Source organism: Phascolarctos cinereus, unplaced genomic scaffold, assembly GCF_003287225.1.
Source record: "Phascolarctos cinereus isolate Bilbo 61053 unplaced genomic scaffold, phaCin_HiC Scaffold_2;HRSCAF=192, whole genome shotgun sequence".
Classification (NCBI taxonomy): domain Eukaryota; kingdom Metazoa; phylum Chordata; class Mammalia; order Diprotodontia; family Phascolarctidae; genus Phascolarctos; species Phascolarctos cinereus.
The window spans coordinates 110,569,017-110,596,027 of record NW_027555625.1 but is presented as its reverse complement, the minus strand read 5'-3'; the positions used below and the strand labels follow the sequence as shown (position 1 = coordinate 110,596,027).

At 34.8% G+C, this 27,011-nt stretch overlaps 1 protein-coding gene across 4 annotated transcripts in view; it reads left to right on the top strand.

The window, feature by feature from the left end:
• The window catches only part of USP34 (ubiquitin specific peptidase 34), a 313,170-nt gene that overhangs the window by 284,835 nt on the left and 1,324 nt on the right, over nucleotides 1-27,011 (top strand). For 3 of the 4 annotated variants that reach the window (XM_078149535.1, XM_020985490.2, XM_020985491.2), the window contains 11 exons: nucleotides 6,588-6,745; nucleotides 9,787-9,865; nucleotides 10,757-10,883; nucleotides 11,467-11,574; nucleotides 12,401-12,505; nucleotides 12,619-12,743; nucleotides 13,824-13,947; nucleotides 18,892-18,971; nucleotides 22,441-22,581; nucleotides 22,680-22,823; nucleotides 23,794-23,953. In XM_078149535.1, the coding sequence (XP_078005661.1) occupies nucleotides 6,588-6,745; nucleotides 9,787-9,865; nucleotides 10,757-10,883; nucleotides 11,467-11,574; nucleotides 12,401-12,505; nucleotides 12,619-12,743; nucleotides 13,824-13,947; nucleotides 18,892-18,971; nucleotides 22,441-22,581; nucleotides 22,680-22,823; nucleotides 23,794-23,953 (1,351 nt within the window). The remainder of the gene's footprint in view (nucleotides 1-6,587; nucleotides 6,746-9,786; nucleotides 9,866-10,756; nucleotides 10,884-11,466; nucleotides 11,575-12,400; nucleotides 12,506-12,618; nucleotides 12,744-13,823; nucleotides 13,948-18,891; nucleotides 18,972-22,440; nucleotides 22,582-22,679; nucleotides 22,824-23,793; nucleotides 23,954-27,011) is intronic. The other variant, XM_020985492.2, reaches the window with a different exon arrangement.

The window sequence follows — 27,011 nt, the reverse complement described above, 5'->3', positions numbered from 1 at the left end:
ATGGGCATCCTCTCAATTTCCAATTTTTTGCCACCAAAAAGAGCTGCTATGAATATTGTTGTACATGTGGGTCCTTTTCCCATTTGTTTGATCTCTTTGGGATATAGCCCTAGAAGTGCTGTTGCTGGATCAAAGGGTATGCACATTTCTGTAGCCCTTTGGGCATAGTTCCAAATTGTTCTCCAGAATGGTTGGATCATTTCACAACTCCACCAACAATGTATTAGTGTTCCAATTTTCCCACATTTTCTCCAGCATTTATCATTTTCCTGTTTTGTCATGTTGGCCAATCTGATAGGTATGATGTGATACCTCAGAGTTGTTTTGATTTGCATTTCTCTAATCAATAACGATTTAGAGCATTTTTTCATATGACTGTAGGTGGCTTTAATTTCTTCATCTGAGAACTGTCTGTTCATATCCTTTGACCATTTATCAATTGGGGAATGGCTTGTGTTCTTATAAATTTGTCTTAATTCTCTATATATTTTAGAAATGAGGCCTTTATCAGAGAGACTGGTTGTAAAAATTCTTTCCCAATTTTCTACCTTCCTTCTAATCTTAGTTGCATTGGCTTTGTTTGTGCAAAAACTTTTCAATTTAATGTAATCAAAATTATCCATTTTGCTTTTCATAATGTTCTCTATCTCCTGTTTGGTCATACATTCTTCTGTTCTCCATAGATCTGATAGGTAAACTATTCCTTGTTCTCCCAGTTTATGGTATCAGCCTTTATATCTAAGTCATGAACCCATTTTGACTTTATTTTGGTATATGGTGTGAGATTTGGGTCTATGCCTAGTTTCTGCCATACTCTTTTCCAGTTTTCCCAGCAGTTTTTTTTCAAAGAGTGGGTTCTTATCCCAGAAGCTGGGGTCTTTGGGTTTATCAAATAATAGATTATTATATTCATTGACTATTGTGTCTTGCATATTTAACCTATTCCATTGATCCACCTCCCTATTTCTTAGCCAGTACCAAGCAGTTTTGATGATTGCTGCTTTATAATACAATTTAAGATCTGGAATTGCTAGGCCACCTTCCCCTGCATTTCTTTTCATTAATTCCTTTGATATTCTGGACCTTTTGTTTTTCCAAATGAATCTTGTTATTATTTTTTCTAACTCTATAAAATAATTTCTTGGTAGTTTGATTGGTATGGCACTGAATAGGGGAACTCAAATTTTAAAACATGAGTGTTAAAAATTGTCTACATGTAATTGGGAGGAAAAAGTCAAATATTGTTAAAAAAATTAAGAAAGCTACTAGGGTATTCCTGATGAAAACAGAGCTGATGAGATGCTATATAACATTCAAACACAGGACTCAAGAGGTATAAAAAGAAGGTAAGTGAGAAACCGGTTAAACTATTTATGTTCTAGTTGGGGACAGGATATATGTAATCTCTCAGAACTTTATCATCACCAGGGCTGTTAGAGGGAGGGATTCACAAGTGAATTCTACCAAACATTTAAAGAATAATTAATTCCAATACTATATAAAGTATTTGGAAAAACAGGCAAAGGAGTCCTATCCAGTACCTTCTACAACACAAATATGGTGCTGAAGAGCAAAAATAGAGAAGGAAAACTATAGACCAATTTCTCTAATGAATATTAATGCAAAAACTTTTAACAAAATATTATAGCAATGTAGCACAAAGATCATGCATTATGACCAAGTGGGATTTATGCCAGGAGTGCAGGACTGGTTCAATATTAGAAAATCATATGATTAGTCCAATAGATGTAAGAAAGGGTTTATTTGGGGTTTTTTGTCTTTTTTTGGCTAGGCAGTGGGGTTAAGTGACTTGCCCAGGGTCACACAGCTAGTAAGTTTTATGTGTCTGAGGCTGGATTTGAACTCAGGTCGTTCTGAGTCCAGGGCTGGTGCTCTATCCACTCCGCCACCTAGCTGCTCCCTATAGGAAAGTTTTTGACAAAATACAATACTCATTCCTATTGAAAACACTAAAAAGCATAGGAATAAATGATAAGCAATATCTATCTAAAACCATCTGGGAAAAAAAAGAAGTGAAGAATAACATACTTCAGTCTGCATTCGGATTACATTGGTTCTTTCTCTAGAGGGGATAGCATGTTTCATCATGAGGCATTTGGAATTGTCTTGGATCATTGTATTGTTGAGGATAACTGAGTCATTCATAGTTCTTCATTGTACAATATTACTGTTACTATCTATAGTGCTCACTTCACTTGTATCAGTTCATGTAAGGCTTTCCAGGTTTTTTTGCAGTCAGGCTGTTCATCATTTTCTTATAGCACAGTAATGTTGTATTATATTCATATACCACAACTTGTCCAGCCATTCCCCAGTTGATGAGCATCCCCTCAATTTCCAGTTCTTTGCCACCACAAAAAAGAGCTGCTATAAATATTTTTGTACATGTGGGTCCTTTTCCTTTTTTAAAAAATCTCTTTCAGAAACAGACACAATGGTATTGCTAGATGAAAAGGTATGTACAATTTTATAGCCTTTTGGGCATAGTTCCAAATTGTTTTCCAGAATGGTTGGATCAGTTCACAACTCCACCAGCAGTATGTTAATGTCCCGATTTTCCCACATGCCCTCCAGCATTTGTCATTTCCCTTTTCTGTCCTGTCAGAATTGTTTTAATTTGCATTTCTCTAATTAATAGTGATTTAGAGCATTTTTTTATGACTATATATAGCTTTGATTTCTTCATTTGAAAACTGCTTGCTCATATCCTTTAACCATTTATCAATTGGGGAGTGACTTGTATTCTTATAAATTTGACTCAGTTCTCTATATATTTGAGAAATCAGGCTTTTATCAGAAATACTTGCTGCAAAATCGTTTCCCAGCTTTTTGTTTTTCTATTAAGTTTTGTTGCATTGGTTTTGTTTGTTCAAAAACTTTTTAATTTAATATAATCAAAATTATCCACTTTTAATCTAGTAATGCTTTCTCTCTCCATAGATCTGACAGGTAAACTATTCTTTCCTCTCTTAATTTGCTAATAGTATCATCCTTTATGTCTAAATCATGTACCCATTCTGACCTTATCTTGATGTACAGTGTAAGATGTTGGGGTGGGAAAACTAGAAAACAGTATGTCAGAAACTAGGTATAGACCAGGGGTGGTCTGTACCAGGTGGTTGAGGACGCAGGTTCCCCACCCCTGGTCTATACCTAGTTTCTGACATACTGTTTTCTAGTTTTTCTAGCAGTTCATAGTAGCTCTTTAGGATTCTTTTTATATTTACTTATTCTTCTAACCTATTTTGGACTTTGTTTTTTTTTTTGTTTCTGGGGAGAGGGATTTTGTTTCACCTGAGCTTCTATCCTTTTATGCCCTTCTGCTATTTTCACATCTCAGTCTAGTGTCCTGCAATTTTTCAGTACCTCCCCAGTGATCTGGGGAAAAGTTTCTTCATTATCTTCTTGGTCTGAGCTTTGCTTTTGTTATTGTTGTTGTTGAGGCAGTTGGAGTTAAGTGACTTGCCCAGGGTCACACAGCTAGTAAGTGTCAAGTGTCTGATGGCAGATTTGAACTCAGGTCTTCTTAACTCTAGGTCCAGTCCTCTATCCACTGCACCACCTAGCTGCCCCACTCTTTTTTGTTGTTGTTGTTGGTTTGTTTATTTAAAGATAAAGTAAATGAAGCTAGTCATCTGATTTTTAAATTAAAAATCTTCAACTTGCTACCATAAGTTTTAGAAACTAAGAAAACAGTGTGGGGCAAAGTGACCAAGTGGAGGTGGATAGAAGAAGATGACATCTCAGCCTTAGGGCCAGTGGGGATTCAAGTAAATCTTTTATTTGCAGCCCACAAGGGGGGGGAAACTCCTGCTAAGTGACCAAAAGAAAGAAAGTCACTTAGCACCCCCTTCCCCAAAACAAGTCATCTTGAAATCTCATTTTCCTGGAGAAGGCAAGAGCTTATGTCTGTTGGGTTTTGTATAGTGATAGTAGACTTGCTGCACTCAGTCACTGTTAGCCTCCTTGGAGGTTCTGCAGCTTCAGAATGACTAAATTGCAAGCCTTTCTTTGGTCTTGGTCTCCTGTTCTGTTTGTTACACTGAGGGTTTATGTTCTGAGGGTCGGGGTTAGAAGTGAGTGCTACTCTCTGCTCCTGGGCTACGAGTCACATTCTTAAGTTTTGGAACTTATTCTGTGCTCAGTGCTCAGCTTTGACTCCCTATCGTTTCCTTTCTGCCCTAGCTCTGTGACTGAAAATTGGGTGATGGGTAACAGAGCTTGTCAGTGGCTTCTCTTCTTGCTTGAGCACTAACTGGTTCAGAAGCCCTGGGTTCTCTTTCTGCCATGGTGCTTCCAGGTGGTTAGTCTTGGCTGTGTCCCCGGGCACAAGAAGGCTTCTTGTCCCTTGCCACTGCACTCCTGGCCAGCTCCCACCCCAATATTGACAGACCTGTCTGTCTTCCTAAGCTGCCTGTGCTAGAAAAATGACTCCCTGTGATTTTTCTTGACTTTCTTGTTCAGAATTTCATTGTTGTAGAGATCTGATGGGAAGTTAAGGCAAAAATGCTTTCTCTCACTCCGTCATCTCAGCTCTACACTGAACAATCAATTTTCCAAAGTCATTTGCTAAATTAATGAATTCTTTCAGCTTTTAATTTTTAAAGGTTTATTAAACACTAATCTTTCATATATAATTGTTTGAATCCATCACAATGTTGGTTCTTTTCCACTGATCCATTGTCTATTTTTTCCCAGTTTTTTCCCCATAGTTTTCATGAGTTGCTTTGAAATGTCAACAGGGAATAACAGCTTCACAAAACTTAATGTGAAAACTAGGTATATTATACGAGAACTGAACATGCCTATGGAACCCAAAAAATTCTATATAAACTTCATTATTTTTCCAGTTTTATTTTTAAAATTCTCTTAATGTTTTGATTGATGATATTACATATGTAAATTAGTCTAGAAAATATTGTAATTTTTCCTATATTAATCCAACCCATCCATATACATTAGATGTTGTTTTAGTTATTTAGGTATTTCTTTTTCTTGGTCATTCTTTTTTTTATAGTTTTTATATAGGTATTGTATATTCCCAGATAGGTATCAAATATTTCAAAAGTTTTGTTATTGTTAAAAGGGTTTCTTTTGTATGTTGTCTTGTTTTTTTATTAATAGTAAATAAAAATGATTTTTAAAAATTCCTTTTAAATCCTGCAATTTAGTTGAATTGTCTCTATGGTTTGGCTTTTTTTAATGTACAGTTATGATTATCAACAACAAGTGATCTATTCCTTTCTAGTATTAATCCTGTCTTATTTTAGTCACTAGATTTCTATTTCAAGTGAAAATGGTGAGAATAGGTATCCTTTATTTGTGCCTGTTTTAGTGGGAATGCTTCTAATGCTTCTTTGTATATTACATTAGCCCTTGTTCTAAAGTATATACTTGTGATGGATAAAAATCCCCCTTCACCTATTGTTTTTAGTATTTTTGTCATTCATGAATGTTAGAATGTTCATAAGAACATTCATGAATGTTTACCACAGGTTTTTCTCCATCTATTAACTATATAGATTTTTAAAGAATTTTTTGTTTTGTTTTATTCCTATCCTTTTTTGATGTTGAACCAGGAATTACACACAATACTGTTATGAAATTTCTTATTGTATTTTGATGACTTGTATCTTAGTTTTTTTGTATCTATATTCATTAGGAAAATTTACCTGTAATTTTTTAATGGTAACTTTACTTGATTTAAAAATTATACCATATTTGCTTCATAAAAAGTATTACTTGTATAACTCTCCATCTTTCTATATATTTTTGAGAAACTTGAAAGAATTTTGTTGTGCATCTATATAGGTGAGGTATTGTTTTATAGGGTAATTCTTTAATGACTTGTCTTATTTCTTCCTCTGAGAATTAGTCTGTTTGAATTTTTAATTTCCTGTGGTTTTGATTTTAGCAGATATTTATATTTTTGTGTGATCATCCATTTTCTTTAGATTTTCTAATTTATTAAATATTAGGAAATACTTTATGTAGCTGTGTTACTCTTGATTCCATTTGTGATCTTTCCTTTTTCATTTAATTTTATGAATTGTATTTCCAGTTTTTTACTAAATACATATTACTTTCATTATTTTTTTAAGTCCAGGTTTTATTTAAAAATTCATATATCTGATTCTCTAGTCTTTATTTCTCCCTTCTCTTTAATATTCACTGCTTTTTTTAACTTGCTTTTACATTGTTTTGTTAAAAAAAAAAGTTCTTGGCCTCAGATACATGATACTCACTAGCTGTGTGACCCTTAACCTCAATTGCCTCACAAAAACAAAAAAAAAATCTTTGAGTAAAATCTTTCTTATTTTTTTAACGTAATGATTTGTATAAGAACCGTTTCTGTTGGATCCCACAGGTTTTGATATATAAAATTATCATTGTATTTTAGCTTCTCATTTTTCAAGATTTCCTGTTCAACCTAATCATTAACAGGTTTTTAGTTGTGATTTTATAAGTTTTGCCTGTGTTATTTTTATTCAGTTCAAATTTTGTTGCATTCTGATCTGATAATATGGTATTTGTAATTTTTGCCTCTTTCTCCTTTGATTTTTTAGGCAGTAGAAGAACTGTTTAACCTAATGCAATTGTTTGTAGCTCAGAGACCAGATATGAGAGAGGAGGAGTTAGAAGACATTAAACAATTTAAGAAAACAACTATCAGTTGTTATTTGCGTTGCTTGGATGGCCGCTCCTGCTGGACAACTTTAATAAGGTTGGGGTTTTTTAAGTGTTTTTAATGAAACCAAAATGATCGCATCCTTCCATTTAATAAAAATTCATAATTGAGGGTAATACCTTCAAGTTGTTAGGGATAAATAATTTAGTTTGAGAATGTTTAATATCCTAGAAGTTGATGAACCACCAAAAAAGGAATAATTTCATTCATTCCCTTTACCTGAAACATCAGATTCAGTATTTATAAAATTTGAAACATGTCAAAATAATTCCCTTCATTTGATTATATTATTAGCTGTAATTATATCTGTCTTTCCTGCAGTTGAGGATACTTTATATAGTAAGTAATTTAGTCACTTGAGAAACGGGTACTGTTTCAAATACAAAGCGTTCTAATAATGTTTTAATTTGTAATAAAACAGAAAAATGAAAAGTAATGTTGCCTGTTAGTGTTTTAGACTCAAAAGTTAATAAACTCCTCAAAAAGAACCATCTTTGGGGCAGCTAAGTGGTGCAGTGGATAGAGCCCTGGCCCTGGAGTCCGCAGGACCTGAGTTCAAAACCAGCCTCAGATACTTGACACTTTCTAGCTGTGTGACCCTGGCCAAGTCACTTAACCCCAGTGGCCTCACCAAAAAAAAAAAACAAAAACAAAAAAACCACCATCTTACTCATTACCTTCATATATGGGGCAAATGTTCAGACTAGATTTCTAAGGCTAACAAATGAGTTCTATGTTATGCAAAAATGTTTTTTCCTTATGTAATTTTTCAGATTTTAATTAATAGCTAGTTCCATTTAGATTTACCAGCCTAAGAAGAAGAATATTGGCAGATCATTTATTACTCCCATGCCCCGTCGTTTCCTGAGAATAGGCCTGAGAGATAATGATATTTTCAGGTATATAAGTGAGTGTTAATTGTGCCTCTTGCTGAATGTGTGTATAAATATTTATAATTAATTTGATAATAATTCCTCTTTGAAGACCTAATCTACTTTTTTGCTCTCTGGACAGTTAGGTTATAATATGCTTTTTTGGACTGCTTCTTGATTTACTATGGACTGGTGGTTTATTCTTCTGTTTGTGGGAGAAAATGTGTAAAGATTTCCAACTTGAGAAGAAAGTTAATATGAAAAAAATAGTCTTGAACTCAAATAGTTATCAAACCAAATATGTCAGGGAAATGAGAGGCATTGAGCTAGGAATGTGGAAACTAAAGATCTTGTTCTTACTCCGTTTGGCAAGTCACTGTCCTTAATTTCCTTGTATCTGAAATAAGAAAGTTGAATTAGGTGGTGCCTAAGATCCCTTCTGGTCCCTCAAATTCTTTGTTTCTATTATAATTTTTTCCCTCAGTCTAAACCAGTGGTTTCATCAATCTGGGGGAACTCCCAAAGTGTAAATTCTCTGCAGTTATACTAATTGTCAGCTAGTCTCCAGCTGACAGGCTTACAGAGTTGCTTGGGGGCACTGAGGCATTAAGCAGCATGCTCTTGATCACAGAGCCAGGATTTAAGGTCAATTCTCTTGCCGCTACTTCAATTTGCCTTTCATTCAGGTTCTTAGAATCTGTGAATTGAGCATTCCAACCCAACTGAATAAAGACCAACATATAATTTTTAATGACTTAACATTTAGTAATTAAAAAGGAAGAAGCAAGAATGCTTTGATTAGACTCATGTGACCCATCAAACAAAGTTACTTTCCTTATTCTTTGATATAAGGTGCACGCTAAGGAGCTTTTTGAAGAAAAAAATTATGATAGCCTTTTAATCTCAACCTTATATACCGTTAATTTAGATAAAGAAAAAACAGGGCAGGGCCTCACGTACTGAACCGCAAGCCCAGTATTAAAGATGTTTAGATTAGTAATCATGTGTTTAATGAGTGAAGGCTATGGTGAGTTAAGTTATTGTGGTAATAATGTGTTATGCATGCCTAGCCTACCAACTACCCCCACTCAGGTGTTCAGTTAAACACTTGAGTATGTAAAATTATTATTTTTAGTATGATAGGCTTTTAAATACTCCTCAAAAAAGAATTAGTGCTACGTTTCTCTTTATTTGAATTATCTGTACACTTAGGCAATATTAAGTATGCAGATACCAAGTCTTGTAAGCAGTTTTGTCATTAATATTTGAAAGCTATTTACCAGTATTTGCAGTGATTAGGGTTTGTTTTTAACCCAGTGTTAGCTATAAAAATCCTTAGATAACTTCAAGAACTATGTATTTAATCTGAGTTATGCTGTTCTCTTCTCAAATGGGCTGAGGAAAAAGCAGCCCTAGCCATCAAAGGCAGGCGGTTGCAGTGAGAAAAACAGCAGGCAGAGGCCAGTCCTGTGATTTGCACTTGGGAAAATGGATGCCTGAGAAGGGACCCTGTGGATTTACACTTTCAAGAGCCCCTGGCTCCTCTCAGTTTCTCTCCTCTGTATAACTTCCATTTACCTCCTTGGAGCTCCAGGTTCCTCCTACCTCCCTATTCTCTCAGCCTGAGGTCATAAGGGTGTAGAGATTGAAGTGTTTCCATCCATGCCACCAAGTATATTCAACAAAGAATATGTTCCTTGACATCCAAGTTGGATTCTGTATCTATATTTTTTCCTCTAGAAACAGTAATGGTTAGATTCTGTAATACTGTTTTTACTTAACTAAGAAATTAGTTATTGGTTACTTTAGTCATCTAAAGGAAAATAGTAAATGGATTAAATAAGCTTTGGTGAGTTGTACTAAGAAGCATATTTAACTTTGTTTCTTTGGGAAAATCAATTCTAAATTGCCAGGGAACTTTTGGAATACAACTTATCCATAAATTTGGTTTTGCCTCCATGTTTTTTTTTCCCCATAGTACTTGACAGGCTTCATTTTTATTCTCACTTAATCTTCATACAATTCTTGCGAAACAATATTAATTTTCTATAGGTATGGAATTTGAAATGCTGTGATTATTTACTTAAGGTTGCTTGTGAGTCCAGGAGGAAAATCCAGCTAAGTAATCTTAAACGGAAAGTTGTACTTTGTTAAAATAAATGAAAAGTCTCAAAAAGTTTTAAAAATATTTTTCTATTCCTCCAGTGCCTTCAGAATACTATTAGAATCTGATGAAGATAGACTTCTTGTTATATTTAACCGAGGATTAATCCTGATGACAGAGGTATGTATGTATATTTTATACATATATGGGTATGTGTGTATGCATATAGATGGCATATTTCTGAAAACAAAGGGTTATTATCAGCATTCCTTCTTTGAAAATATGTATTTTGTGTTCTTATAGGAAAAATCCTATTGCAAGGTAATGATACTTTAATTGATTAACCTGTGAATCCTGATTTATTAAAAATATTATTAAATAATTATGGGTATTTTAATGCTTTTTTCTTTAAAGTAGTTTGATTTTTATTTTAAATTAAAATACATTTTAATCAATTTATAAATTTTATAAAGTAATGTTTATCTCATTCTATTTTTTCCCCCTAGAACAAGCCTCTTAATAGCCTGGGTATATTTATTGCTCTATTTATAGATGAATAACTTATATATAAAGAGTTTAAGTGATTTACCTTATTTATAATGCATGTTATGTCATTTTATATAATAGAAGATCAGGACTGCGGGTTAGGATCATCACTGTTGAAACAAAGAGAAAAAAAAAGAAATGAGACATAAAAACAGTAAACTAAGTGGAGGGAAACAGTCCTATTTTTTTAGACCTTTCTCACTACCATCTTTTATTTTGGGAGCTGTGGACAGCCTAGTCCTCAGTCTTCTTCACAGCTACTAAAATGTTAAATCCCACTTTCCATTCTTTTTACTTGCTCCTCTACTGTTTGCTACTTCTTTGTTATTCTCTAAAGAAAAGAAAGAAGCATTGACTCTAATCTACAGAATTAGATCTGAATATTCTTTTTTTTTCTCCCAGCATCCTTCAGAGTAGATGCATTGTACTTCTGTGGATCACTAAGATAAACAGTGAAACTGTAATAGTGCTATAAAAATAAAGTCACTGTTATAATTTAAATACATTGTTTTCCATTCTCTATAGTCATTCAACACATTACATATGATGTATCATGAAGCCACCGCATGCCATGTGACTGGAGACTTAGTAGAACTTCTGTCCATATTCCTTTCAGTTCTGAAGTCTACACGCCCTTATCTCCAGAGAAAAGGTTTGGTATCATTGTCTATTTTCACTAAGTTAATTTCATGAAAGAAAAAAGAGTGAGTACCCTTTGATGTAGCTTCACTACTTTCAGAAGAAGTAGGAACAGAGAAGATAACAGTCATGAAATGTCTATAATGTCAGCCAGGAATTGTTAGAATTATCCACTTGTATTGTTTGCTCTCTCTTTGCTTACAGGAAGAGAATACCACTTTTTTTCATAAAGTCATAAGCAAATGGTAATTCTTGTGTCTAATTTACCAGTTGGCATAGATTTTTTCTGGCTATAAGAGAAATCACTGTCAGAATGGATTTATTTCTTCTCCATGTATGTAACTTAAGCATTACGTTTCCTAGAAGGTGACGTTAATGAGATTCATCACTAAAGCATGGATTAAAAGAAATGCATTAAATTTAAGTTTGACAGCAGTAGACATCTCATAAAAGTATTAAGCCTTTCTCTTCAAAACATGTTTCTAGAATTCCTTTGAAAATGTTCAATGTTAGCATTTTATTTGCGAAAGGAAAAGATTGCCAAAGTTATATTGTTTTATATTTCATGGTATTTTTTATATGTATTTTGTTTACAGATGTGAAACAAGCATTAATTCAGTGGCAGGAACGAATTGAATTTGCCCATAAGCTCTTAACTCTGCTTAATTCTTATAGTCCTCCAGAACTTAGAAATGCATGCATAGGTAAGTTACCTGAAAGGGAGTCATCTGTGTGCTAAAAAACAGTGAAGAGACTATTTCGTTTGTACATTACTATTCAAGTAGTAGTATGTCAGGATGGTATCAGATTGGTTCAGTTTAGTTATTATTAACCACTTTTTTAATTTAGTTATTTTTTATTGTTCATTTAAGAATAGCACTGACCTGGGAACTCTAAATTCTAATGCTTCCTCAGTCACTAAGTCATTTGACTTTGAACATTGCCTATATTATGGACAGACTTTCCTAGAAGGCACTTGCCCACAGTCTTCTGGAATAGCCTGTAATTTTTACATGCTTTCAATGGCAGTAAAAAACAGTAGTCGCCTCATACGCCAAGATACTCTGCATGGCATCATGGGATTCATTCAGACTGTTTTTTGGAAGTTGTCCAACCCAGCTAGAATCCTAAAACATAAGAGGAGATTAGAATTATCTCTTAGTTCAAAAAACTTTATACACAAGATTTATTTCCCAAAGCCTGAGGTCATTGACTTAAAGCCCAATATCTCTGAAGTTTACATAAAGTCATTAACATGTTTTAGACGTTTTCCTTATCATAGTTTCCTATTTGAGACTTACTGTTTTACCAGAGTAGAAGCATTCATTAGTGTTATGTTTTGTTGTGCCTAACAGCTATGCTTATCCAGGACTTTACCTCAAAAAGGTTTCTCTCAACAGCAGAAATGAATAGTTTCTTTTCCCATCATCTTTGACTTCAGTTATTAGTCAAGTTTGGGAATTCATAAATTTGAAGACATCTAGAAACACATGTGGTTTTCTAATGCCCAAACTGAATTTTTATTTTCAGATGTCCTTAAGGAACTTGTGCTTCTGAGTCCTCATGATTTCCTGCATACTCTAGTTCCATTTCTACAGCACAACCATTGCACATATCACCACAGTAATATCCCAAGTATGTACATATATAGCGTGATATCCTACTGTTTGGCTTTTGATCTTTTTGGACACTAAAAATTAAAGTTTCATATTTTCCGTATATCCTTTTCTGCTACTTTAATATCCTAGTGTCACTTGGACCTTATTTCCCGTGTCGAGAAAATCTCAAACTAATGGGAGGGAAAAGCAATATCCGTCCACCACGTCCCGAACTTAATATGTGCCTCTTGCCCACAATGGTGGAAACCAGCAAGGTATGTTGAAATGCAGGAAGAACATGTTCTTCTAGATCAAGATTTTTCACATTGTCCCCTTTGGAAGCATCATTTCAATTGAACTAATATTTATTGAACTCCTACTATGTACAAGGCACTGTGCTGGGCACTGCAGAGTATCCAAAGATAAGTAACACAACAGTCTTTGTCTTAAATAGGCATATGTTAGACTGAAATGTTCATTTTTGTGCATTTTAAGTAAATAATATTTATTTACATTGTTTTCCTTTTAGTGCTGTGGAATAAGGAGCATAAGTAGTTGGTTTTGAAAGTAGAAGAAACATTGTTAGCATGCTTCATCCATACCTCAACTGTGATTGGGGGCTATGGTTCTTAAACCCAAAATGTCAAGTAGGTTATCACCGTTCTCAGTAAACAACCTTTTCAGCAATTAACTTATGTCACTGTATACTAAATGATATTCTAGTGGCCTGAGAAGAATTTAATATGGTTGATTGATAAAATCATTATTACTTTTTTTCTGGTCTCTGTCTTCAAGATACATATATGCTGAAGGTTAAAGCAGATAGAGAGGATCTAAACACCTGCCATGCATGCTTCTCTTCCAACCCAACTATACTTGTTATTTAATTTTTCTTCCTTTACTTCTCCATACCCGTGCCTACCCCCTTTTACCTTTGGAGTCTAGTTACAATAGAGAAGTGTCATGGGATCTAGTTTATAAATTGAATAGTGACTGCCATATAAATATATAAATAACTCAGGGTTAATTTCAAAAAGTTAATTGAATTCTTCTGTTGACTTTTATACATAGGTAACTGAAATGACAGATCTAGCAACCATAAATAAATTTTACTTAATATTCAGTATGTAGGAAAGAATAGGTACTTGTAAATGACAAGGCCACATTGATTGCTCACTGAAAATAAGCTAGAATTAACTAATGTCAACACAGTGTCAGTGGAATTTGGGGATTTTTACCAAGTTCTTATTATAATTTATATCAGTAATATCAGTGAACTTATTACTTTAGCCACATACTGTCTTCCATTTATTATACAATTTAAGTGCAACCATTTTATCATCTTTAACCTTCAGGGCAAAGATGACGTTTATGATCGTATGCTGCTAGACTACTTCTTTTCTTATCATCAGTTCATCCATCTATTATGCCGAGTTGCAATCAACTGTGAAAAATTTACTGAAACATTAGTTAAGCTGAGTAAGTATGCAAGATGAGCTGTAAATTCCACTGAATGATTTAAAATCCAAGCCATCCAGGAAGGGGAGCAAGAAACAAACAAAAATTCCCAAACCTTTGTTTTGTTTTGTTTTTATAAAAAATAATATATTACAGTTATAATTTGGGGGAAATTTTTCCATTTTTGCTAAGAAAACACCAGCTTAGTATTTTTATTTTCCATGTTCTTCTCCAGCACAAGGTTGCAGTTGACCTTAGAAGAAAAGGAGCTTTGTAAAACAACTGACCTATGCTTCTTCCAACCACCTCAGTCCATAGGAGCCTCTAGCCCCATCACTGCCCAGTGTTACAGGGAAAGCTGCCCAGTTTATGAGTGACTTTCTAAATAGAGTTCAACTGCTTTTCTCTGTTACCTCCCCAGCCCTATTTTTTGTGGGTGAGAAAGTAGGCAGAGAATACCGGAAGTACTAGCTTACTAGAAGAGGTTACTACCAAGAGTGGGTAGGATTGGTTCCTTAGAGTGAAATAAAAGTGTAGCCATTTGGAAGATATTTTTAATGAAGAAGTATAAGTATGGAAGAACATGTATGAAAAAAGAAAACAAAAAAGAACTCCAAGGAATTACTAGTAAGATTATTTTTAAAAATATTATCCCAGCCAGTCATTATATTAGGTGACTGTTCCCCCAGTACTTGTTATCTTAAAAAGCCCTTAGCCATGCCGAAGTCTTCCCCAGTTGTGTGATCTGCTCAAGGGAAATTGTAACTCTTGCCAGGAGCTAATATAATATACCCTTGGAGAAACTGCCTGGTTGGTAAGAAACCATAGTTTCTCCGAAGATGGAATGGGTTGTCCCATCAGCTGTTACATTAGGTGATAATGGAAATAGAGCACCATGAGTTTGGGTAGTGAAGTTTAACTGAGGATAGCTAGGACTGTAAGGCCAAATTTAAATTCCCATTGATAGGTGAGGTCCTGCTAAGATAGTGGGAAATACCTAGAAACTGTAGCCTTGGTCTCTGAGTAAATGAATGTTAAGAAAGGAAACAAACAGAAATAAAATCAAATGTCAAAAGGAAGTGTAGTGCAATAGAATTAATTTTGTACTTAGATTCAAGAATGTAGTTCAAATTTTAACTGCCACTTAGAACCTATGAGACTTTGGGTCAACCACTTAACTTCTCTGAGCCTCAGTTTCCTCTTCCATAAATGAGGGGGTTAAATTAGATCATATAATCCTGAAATGAAATGTAGTCTGTCAGCCAGATAGACTGGTTCTTGGAAATAAAATGATCCATAGGGATTTATACCAAAAGTCACAAATGACTATTAACATTGCCCAGCAGCCTTGAACCTTTCTAAATGTAAAATTCACTTAACTATGGAGGTTGTGAATAGAATTTTAAGTTTGATATCCTCTCTGACCAAAGCAATTGATACTAAAAGAAGGCTAAGGTTCACACTAATGACCTTCTTGGGAGAGCTGGTGGAGATTTTTAATTTGAGAGGGGCCCCTTCAGCATGAAAGAATTTGGTAGCATCTTCCCTACCTTATAGAATGCTGAAATGGTAGTGGTAGTGGGGTGACCTTGATTAGTTGGGCCTTGAGTTTGGATAATCCATTGAACAAGATTTTTAGGGACATTAGAGCTATCATAGTCAAATAAGTACATGTACAAGACATGAACTCAATCGTGAAGCATCTCCATATTTGTGTATGCCTTCCTGGTAGTGGGTACATAAACATCCAGTAAGATATTCCACCCCCAGAAGCAGAAAGAATCTTTAGTTCAGGATGATACATTTGATCTGAACAAGAAAGTATAATTTGATCGATGGGTATGAGAATACCATATAATCCAAGGCTTGGCAGGTCTAAGTCTGTTGTTAATGATTTTATTTGAAGGGCCTCTCAAGCAGGATGCTTATAATTAACTCAAATCAGAAGAGTCTGTCATTGGTAGCCAATGTATCTAGAAGCAACTATACACCAATTGTCAGATTCTGGGACTATTTATATAGGTCTTCTGCTAAATAACTCAGGAATCTACTGTCTCATTGTCTGCTTATGCTAAATGTGATATCCTGTTTTCAGAATCTTTTCTGAGTACCCAGCATTAGATTTCAGTGGTTTCATAGTGGAAGGGAAACAAAGAAATGAATGTCTCTTTGAGTGTTGATGAGCTTGGCCACCTTGTCTGATAGAATAGGAACTTTGTCTCTAGCAGGGAATTTGGAGAGCATATGATTGCTCTTATTTCAGAGAGGTTACTATATCTAGATCTCATTATGGAGAATAGCATCCATTATGGATGCCATGATATATAGGATGAAGTATATAGGGATGAAATCTAAACCAGTGACTCAGCTTGGCTGTGTCATTGAAGTAAGGCCTGGGATCTAACAGAAGTTTCATTACCTCTAAGGTAAGGTAGATCTACCTAGTAGTTGAAATCAATACATAATCCTGCCTCCTCTTGCTTATATTAACCAGTTGTCTATATAAGGGAAGACATACATTTCTCATCAGTGGAATTACTTTAGCTATTGCTAATCCCAGGAGCAAACCAAAATGTTAATTTGTCCCATGATGTGGAGTATAACTTTGAGAGTAAACAGTTATAGAGGAATGTGTCCTTTAGATATAAGAACACTAATTTAAAATGTTCTTCAAGACATAAGAGAAGAGGCCCTTTGTTGTACTGGTTTTGTTTGGGTAGATTCCAAGGGGAAAAGAGACTAAACTACCAAAAATTTTGTTGGAAGTTATATGGTTTTACTTCACATTAACAAGATTTATGTCTCAGTGGCCTCCAGATTTTTTGTGGCACAGAAATGAAGGGGCTAAAGACATTAGTTGGTGTATGTATATGGCAAGCTGTTAATCTGATGAATTATTCCTGTATGTGTATGTATATGTATCTAGAGACCCCCAACTTGTCAATGGGGTAGGTAGGAAAGGGATAGCTTCTGGCTTTTGTCAAATGGAGAGCTTCTGTTAAAGTTCAACTTTGATTTTTCATCGTGCTGTGAAAATGACCCTGGATTCTATGCTATTGTAGTCTCAGACCCAGTGACAGACTTCTGTGTCTGAGGGCTGCCAATGAATGCCTTCTTTTTTAGAGGGAGGGAAGGGAGGGATCAGATCAACTCAGTAAGAACATTTGCTAAGTTTTGGAGGAGCTTACAAGCTACCATCAGTTAATAGAATTCCTATACCAGTTGAACCATGAATGTAGAAATTTAAAGGGTGAGGCTAAAAGTCCTTGTTCGCTCAACTCTAGTTTTCCTTTCTCTCTTTTTTCTCTCTCTTTCTCTCTTCCCCCCTCATACATACATATATATATATATACATATATATATAGCTATCATATGTTATCATATATCACATATATATTATATATCATACATTTTACTTATATATATTTATATTTCTATACATATATATATATACACACACACACACATATATATATATGTAATCAGAAAAAATATATATACACTTGCCCAGAAAAGCCTTGGACATCCTAGGGAAGCTATGAGGTTTTCCTTTTCTAAGATGGTCTCATATTCTTCTTCAAACCTGTTTGCGCTCAAATGGTGGGAACTCTTTCATGCTTCTGCTTACCAGTAAGACCATATGTACATGAACCTAGACATAGGAATTAGTATCTTTGGCCATTTCCATACTTTAGTTCCTGGCATTTTCTGGTTTTATCTGTCTTGAAGAAGTATTCGGTTCTTCCCAAACCATTTCTAAGAGGTCATATTGGAACATTTGGTTGCTTCTGGATGGCATGGAGAACTACAAAGCCCATTACTACTGAATCTTTCACATGATGTAATTAAAGGCTTAAGAATGCAGTCTGGTAATTATTTCTGGTCACTTGGATTTAGGTGTTTGGGGACTACTGGTCAGACTTGTTTTTTAGGAGATTTGTTAATTGGCCTCCCTTCCTTTTGAAAGAATATTGTGAGTTCGGTTATTGAAACAAGTTCCTCAGAGGTAGGACTCTATAGATCTATTGAGATAATACATGTAAATCTTTTTTGTAAACCTTAAAGAGATACTTAAAGATTGTTACAACTTTAGCCTTTTTTCTGTCAGAAGAGCAACAAGTTACTGAGACCATCTAATTCTACTCCCATCCTCTTCTCTAATGTAATGATTAAAATGTTTGAAGCTAGTAGAGAGCAATGTGGCACAATGGAGATTTGGAAGGTTTGATTGTAGTTCCTACTCCATCAGTGTCTTTATGACCTTCAGGAATGTATTTATACCACCTGGGTTCAGTTTTCTTGTCCATAAGAGGGAAGGGCTTGTGTCTCCCCTTAAAAGCAGAGTTTGATTCTGTTCTTCACCAGATCATATGAAGGAGAAGGAGGGGCAAGTCTTCCCTGAAATATTACTTGAAATCTACTACAGTCAAGTCTCTTATTCCAAGAGAGAGAAGGGAAAATTGGCAAGGCTTCATGTAGATCTGTAATGGAGCCTGAGGCAAGGTCAGCAACTTTATGAAGACTGTGAATGGTGCTAGAGTTGTCACTTTATATAACAGCTGACTGAGACAATTTTTCTGTCTTTGAAGACATAAAGTAAAAGAGGAAAAGAAAGCTCTGATTTCTAACTCTCCACACTCTTCTTTAGTCTTGTAGCTCCTCCCCTCTGAGCTTGAAGTGTGCTCTGAAAATTATCTAATTTAAACAGAAAGGCCTCAAGACTGGGAACCATGGCAGCAGTAGCTCCCAATTAATCCTCAAACGCAAAAAGTATCAATGAAATATTCTTTCAGTAATGAAAACACTGAAATGAATTCTGCTCCCCTTTAAGTACTTTATTTATAGATATAGGGAATATGCATAGTTACAAAACAAAATTAACTATGATATTGATAATGCAAGTTCAGTGCATTATTTAGTGTAATTTATAATTGTAACCTCTTCTGATTTCTTTTCAAATATTAGGTGTCCTAGTTGCCTATGAAGGTTTGCCACTTCATCTTGCACTCTTCCCCAAACTTTGGACTGAGCTTTGCCAGACTCAGGTAAAGAAAATGAGTTTCAGATCATTCAGCTCCTCTAATCCAATAATCTATAATTTTAGAAACAGTTGGCAGACAGCTAAACTGACTAGAAATTGGTAAAGTTTGGAATATTGGTAGGTAAAATGAAACCGAGAAATATTAACTATTTATTAAACATAGGGCAACTATTTTCTTTTGGACTTTGCTGCCCTCTACTGTATTTGTATAATAGGAAGGCATTTGTAACAAGTATTCTGCATTGAATTTCTCATTACTGTGGCCCAGAAGCTGAAAGGCAGCCCTGAGAAAAAGTCCAAAGCAGGAATGTATTGAGAAAAGGACACATGCAATTTCTTTTTCCACTGTACCCTATCCAACCCTTCTTATTCTCTATGATACTAGCAAATGTGCTTCTACAGAAACCACTTCAGCACCAGACTCCTACTTATCCCTTGGAAGAGAAACTCACGAAGTCAAGAGAACAGAAAAAGTGAATTTAAATAGACAGGAACTTGCCTAATCTGTTAAGTGCCTTGGGAAGAATTACTGGTTTCCTTTTGTTTGGGGGACAGAGATAGCTGTGCTCAGCCTCTTTTGTTATGAGGTGAAGTAATCCTAGCATCCTGGGGTATAAAATACTGACTTTTTCTCTGATGAGGAAATCCTTTAATTACAGATTATTGGCCGCCAAGAATTTTCTTCCCCAAGAAAAATTTTAAGTTATGTTTTTTAAAGACTTTGTATGTGGCAGTTTTATTTTAGATTTTGAGAAAGTAATATACTTCACCTCTAATATTTTTCTTACGTTAAAAATAGTATGGCATACAGTCTAGAGCATAGTGCCTTGCACTTAGTAACCACTCAATAAATATTTGTTGATTGATTTGTGGGTTGATTCCTAAAATGGGATGTCTGTTCAGCAGTGAATTAGTTCTTTGTTTTTTTGTTTTGTTTTCCCTGAATTTCTTTCATCTTCTTTGAGGTTAGTTGCTTTTCTAATTCAATTTCTCTTTTCTGTCTACTTGCTATTTCTATGTTTGATATTACCTGATCTATTTTAGAGAGTAAAAAAAAAATTTGCCAGCATTCTTTTATTCCCCCTCTTTGCCTTTCCAATTTCACACCTCTCACCACACCCAACAGCAGTGCGAAATCATTGGAGATTTCTAAAACCCTTCCAGACCTACAGAGTCCTGTAGTCTTCTGAGCTGGAAATTGGAGGAGGAAACTAAGTAATAGTTCAAGTTATTTTTTCCCTAACCCTGTACATTCAATTTGTGTTAAAGATCACATATCCTTTACTATTGAGTTATACTATGGGAATCTACTCAGCATGGTATAGTGAAAAGTTTTCAAAAGTACAACTTTACCCTTTCTCTCTTTTGGCCATAGTTTCCTCATCTATAAAATGAGGGAGTTGGATAAGATGAAACATTCCTAATCTTTTTTTGTATCAGACTCCTTTGGCAATCTGAACTTTTTCTCAAACAAAATTTTTAAATGCATAAAATAAATAGGATTATAAAGGAAACTAATTATATGGAAAGGCAGTTGTCAAAATATTTTGAAAATAATATCACAGACCCTAGGTTAAGAATCCCTGGACTAGTTGATTCCTGAAGTCTCTTTCAGCTTTTCATATTCTCTAAATCTAAGACTAGCTGTCTGTTATAATACTGCCTCTAACACAGTAGTTGATAGTTGTGGTTAAAATGGAACTCATACTTTTATCACCTTGAAATTGTCCTAACAAAAAGCTAGGTGGAGCTGTGGATAGAGCACCAGGTCTGAAGTCAGAAAGTCTCATCTTCCTGAGTTCAAATCTGGCCTCAGACACTTACTACCTGTGTGACCCTGAGCAAGTCATTTAGTCCTGCTTGCCTTAGTTACGTAAAAAATGAGCTGGAGAAGGAAATGACAAACCACTCCAGTATCTTTGCCAAGAAAAGCCCAAATGGGGTCACAAAGAATTGGACAGGACTGAAACAACTGAACAACAAAAAAAATTAGGGTTTTTTGTGTCTGTTTTTGTTTTTCCTAATCAAAAAGAGGTACTGGGAGACAGGAGAGGGTTGGGTTTGAATATTGCCTCTGACACTTATTAGCTGTGTGATTGTGGGCAAGCTACTCAATCTCTGTGACTCTCAGTCTCCTCTTCTCTAAAAAGATCTCTAGTACTTATTTCACAAGGTTACAGTGAGGATCACATGAAAGATTATATTTAAAATACTCCATAAAAATCAGCTGCTGCTGATTAGTCACTTCCCAGTCTAAATCTGTGATATTCCTGTTCAGTGTTCTTCCCTACATAGCCAGATTAAGGGGTAAATGTAAAATTTGATCTCACTGGTTTCCATCGTATCCCTTTTTAACATCAGAACATTTCTTAGACCCAAAACATAGTAATTGTACTATTACTATCCTTTAAATAAATGCATTGACAAAAAACTCCTATAAATTTGTATTTTTTATTGATCGAAACAGCATTTATACACTTTTAAAAATTCAGTCATTAAAAAGTATCTTTGCTTTTTGTTTGTTCATTTATTTATTTATTTATTTATTTTGATGAGGATTGTTATGTGTCTGAGGTCAGATTTGAACTCAGGTCCTCCTGACTCCAGGGCCGGTGCTCTATCCACTGCACCACCTAGCTGCCCCTTTGCTTATTTATAATAGGATTCCCTGTCCTTCAAGAGACATTGGCTTACTTTTGGAAACTATGGCTTTACTTAATTTTATGGCTGTAACTAATAGACAACAACCATAAGCTTAAAGAATTAAGTGAAAATTACTTCTGTCTAAAAGATACTATTTGTGTTTAAGAACTTTGTTTATATAAAAATATGAATGTTAACCTAGAGTAAAACCTCATCCATCTAAACTAGCTAAATTTAGGGTAAGATACTTAAGAAGAAGAGATTGGCTGAAGGTAGCCTTTGTACTATATTAAATGGGGAGTTGGAGGGAAAGAAACAGATTAAGAGTGTACAGAAAAATGAATGCTTATTTGAGAATAAATTTGTTAGCACTTGAAGAACAAGTACATAATTGAATCATATTTATCTGTGTTGATTTTTTTGTTGCTTTTTTTTTAAGTAATGAAGGGAGCCACTACTCTTTAAAAACATTTTATGATTTAAACCTTTCACAAATTGAGATCGTTCCTCTTACTCCCACCCGAGGTACTTCATAGTAATAAAAGTGTTTTAATTTTACTTTGAGTATAATAATGTTTCATTTCTATTATTTAGTAAAAACTTCATTGTCTATAAAGTGGCACTATCTTAAAAAAAAAGGGTAACTTTAAAAATATCCCTTTTAGTCCTGTAGACTTCACTTAGTTGTTTGAGGAACAGTTGCAAGTGACTCCTCAATTCAAACAAGTCTTCTAAATAATTTCCTTTCACTTAACTATAATAGGAAATTTATTACTCTTATGTCTGTCAAGGTTTTAGGTTATTTCAATGCTTCTTTTTCCCATTTTTAGTCTGCTATGTCAAAAAACTGCATTAAGCTTTTATGTGAAGATCCCGTTTTCGCAGAGTATATTAAATGTATCCTAATGGATGAAAGGACCTTCCTTAATAACAACTTTGTTTATACGTTCTTGACCCACTTCCTCTTAAAGGTATGATTTGCCTTTTTTTTTTAATTAAAACTTATTCTTTCCTATTTATTTTCATGATGTAGGTCATTAGAAAGTTAAAAATTTGTGTTCTTTTTTAGGTTCAAGGTCAGGTGTTTTCTGAAGCAAATTGTGCCAATTTGATTAGCACTCTTATTACAAACTTAATAAATCAGTATCAGAGCTTACAGTCTGATTTCACCAATCGAGTTGAAATTTCCAAAGCAAGTTCTTCCTTAAATGGGGTAAGATTTAGACAAAGCACATTTATGTAAAAAAAAAAAATCACTTGTGATTGACTAATATTTTTGAGCTTTAGCTTTAGCATAATTTAGCTTTTAAAATAAATATCTTCATATTATATTGCTATTGTGATCTACAGTTTTAACCAATACAACATTAGAACCTGGATATTATTTATGCAGTGGGTTAAAGAACAACCAAGTATTGTGTTTAGTTCCTATTCCTTAGAAGGACTTGAGGACATTATCTAGAACCTTTATCCTAGAACTATCATAAGACTGTCTTTGACCAAATTAATCTGATTGTTGCACTATCCATTGTGAAAACAATAAAAAATACTGAATAGGACAGGATTTGTTCAGCTAATTTCTTTTAGTGACATAACCATATCCAGCTGTGTATTTTCTGTCAGGGAAATACATCACAGTGTGATTAGTGTGTAACATTGAGTAGCAATACTATCATTAAGATGAGAAACATATGAGATGGAAAGGACTGCATAGAAAGAAAAATCTTGCTGTTTTTAAAACCCATTAGAGATTAGGTCATGAAACACACACACACACACACACACACACACACACACACACAACACACACACACACACACACACACGAAATACCCTCTGATCTTAGATGAACTACTATACAGTAAAAGATTAAGTCACATATAAGTTATTTGCAATTGCCAGTCATCTCATAATACAAAGTGAAATTCCGTTGGTTTATATTTTGAAATAGTACGCCTTCCTGTGGGCCTACATATTTTTGCTAACTTGCTTTTCTTTCTAGAGTTTACTAGTTAGCTCTGTAACTTGTCCTGGCCCCATATGTAATTGTCTGGATGCTTGGTACTAGGAGTATACTCAAGAGGACACAGGAAAGATTTCAAGAGATTTCTAAGTGAACTATAAATTTTATGTACTGAAAAAATATTTTTAGAAGTTTTTCATATTATCATGGGTTTTTATAGGACCTTCGGGCACTTGCTTTGCTCCTTTCGGTGCACACTCCCAAACAACTGAACCCAGCTCTGATCCCAACTCTTCAAGAGCTTTTAAGCAAGTGCAGGACTTGTCAACAACAAAGAAATTCACTCCAAGAACAAGAAACCAAAGAAAGGAAAACTAAAGGTTGGTATGAAACTGAACTTGTGTTCTGTGGAGTGGGGAGAGAAGACTATGTAGTTCATGGAAGAGTTGCATAGTAGAAAGGGTGTTTAGAAGGGTTTGGAATCACACCCGAGTTCTGGTCCCAGCTCTGTCACTTAGCTCTGTGACTTTGGGCAAAATCTTAACTCATCTGAACCTATTTTCTTTAAAATGTAAATAATACTTCGAGTATTTATCTTGAGGTTGTTGTGAGAATCACAGAATTTAGTTGGAAGGTATCTCAGTGGTCATCTATTTCAACCAGTGCCCAAAAAAGATTTCTAATACATTATTGGATAAGTGGTCATTAAGCTTTCATTACTTTCAAAGCCAGCCCATTCTTCTTTAAGATAGCTTTAATTATTAGAAATTTTTTCCTGAAATCATGAATTGGTCTCTTTGTAACTTGTACCCATCGCTTCTGATTCTGACTTCTGAAACCAAGAACAGGTATGTTATTTTTCTTCCACATGGAGGCCCTTCAGATAGATACTTGAATCCAGCTATCATTTGCCTAGTGAATCTTCTCTTTTCCAAGTTCAATACCTCTAGTTCTTTTAACCAAGCCTCACATGGCATAACGTAAAAAGGCCTTTTCCTCTGGACACAATCTAGCTTATCAGTTTCCTTTTTTGACAGTGACAGCCAGAACTTGTTGTCTGACCAGAGCAGTGCAGTGGTACAGTTATTCTTATTCATTATTCTTGGAAACTGTGCCTCTTCTTTGAGCCCAAGATCACTTGCCTAAACCTAGGCTTCCACTTCACACTGTTCATTTTGAGCTTGCAGACACCTAAAGGTCAGTTATTTTTTCAGACAAAATGACGACAAACCATACCTCCTCCATTCTGTACTTGTGAATTTGATTTGTTTATCCCTTGTAAGACTTCATACTTTCCCTTTTACATTTTCTTATTAGTGTAAGCTGTAGCTGACACAGTGGATAGAGTTCCAGGCCTGCAGTTAGACAGCTGAGTTCAAATCTAACCTTAGACATTTCCTAGCTCTGTGACCCTGGGCAAGTCGCTTAACCTGTTTACTTCAGTTTCTTCATCTGTAAAATGGGGCTCATAATAGCAGCTACCTCCCATGATGGTTGTGAGGATCAAATAAATGATAATCGTAACATCAGTGATAAGTGCAGTGGTTAACTATTATTAAGCACAGTGTAATAGCCTAGCAAGATCTTGCTGAATTCTGACTCTGTCATCTAGGATGTTATCTAACCCCACTAGATTTGTGTCATCTGCAGATTTGGTGAGCATGCCATCTATGCCTTTATCCAAATTGATTTTTTTAAAGTGTTGACTAGCATACTTCCTGCCAGTTTGACATTGAACCACTGATGAGACTGGCCATTTAACCAATTCCAAAACCTTCTAACTGTACTATAATCTAGCCCACATCTTTCCATCTTTTATATATATGAATAGTATGAGATTTTATCAATATTTTGCCAAAATCCAGTAAACAATATATCATTCCTATTATCTCCCAGTTGAGCAACTGTCAAAAAACAAAATTAGATTAGTCTCATATGATCTAAGGTTGTGTTCTTTGTGATTTTCGCTGCCCTTTCTAGATATTCCCTAACCATCTCTTTAGTAATGTGTTATAGAATTTTACAAGGAATTGAAGCTAGACTCACTGACTCTAGTCGCTTTTTTAAAAATGTACTTTTCTCCTACAATACCTTTCTTCCATGATCTTTCAGATATCACTGAGAGTGACTCAACAATCTAATCCACCAGTTCTTTCAGAACCCAAAGATATTGTTTATCTTGGGCAATTGATTTGAATTCATCAGGAGCCCCTCCCAGTGACCATTTCCCTATTTATACAGTTCAAAGGTCATTCTTCTTGGCAGAGAAAATAAAAATTAAGAAAATTGGATAGTTCTACCTTCCCTTTTTTCAACTGTCATGGCACAACAATTCCAAGCAGCAGTACCATCCCTTTTTGGTCCTCTTTTCCTGAATGTAGTTTGTTTTTTGTTTGTTTTTTTGTTTTTACAAATTTTTACTACCCACTTTTTGTTGATGTTAAAATTTTTCTTCACTAGCCTAAGCTGATTTTGAATGTTATCAGTCCTGACACTATTCTGTGATTGTGCCACACATTTGTATTCATCTTTTGCCTGTTCTTGCTTCTATTTGCTATACATGTCTTTTTATATCTAAGTTGGTAGGTGAGTTTTCTCTGTATCCACAACAACCTCTTAAGATTTTTTTTTTCCTTCTTAGAATTGTTTCCTTTTATGTTTTTAGGATGTCCTTCTTGAGTTGCCCATCTCTTCTGGGCTAACTTGCTCTGTAGAGTTTTAATACATGGATCCTTGCCTATCTTTCCTATGAACCCGTTGAAATCTGCTTCCTGAATCTAGGGTCTGTGTCAGACTCTTCTCAGCTTTCCTCATCTTCTGAACAGCAAACTTTTCAAAGGAAGCAAGTGGTCCGTTCTCCCCCCCCCCCATTCATATCATTTTCACTTTAGCAACAAGTTGCTTCCTGTAAGAATCAAAACAAGAATAGGATTTCATCTTTTTGGTTTGAAGGATGAAAAATGATGAAAAAGACTTTAATTCTCACTTATTAAATTGAAGTGTAATATATGTAAAAACATGTAAAGCCCAATATAAGTTCTTGTTCATAGTATGATTTCCTCCTTTTTTAAACACATATACATAGTGAACCAAAGATCACCTTCTTTAAAGTTTTCTTCCAGTACCCTTGGGAGGGGGATGCAGATGATCTTGGGTTCTTGAGAGCTGTTAGAGGGAGTATTAGTTCTGAGAAGTCTGACTTCCAAACCAGAAAACGTATAAGTATGGGCTTTTATGGACATATTTATGGTGACGAGAGACAACTCTTAAAGATCATCTGCTGAGTTATTAGGGGGCTTGCAGGCTGTGTCAGTAGAAGGCAGTGCCCATAATGATGAAATTAAAAATCTTTGAAGTTTACCGTGAAGCAATGAAAATTTGATTTCTTACTTCTCAAATACAAGTAGGAAAAATGATCTAACTATTAATAACTCTTGT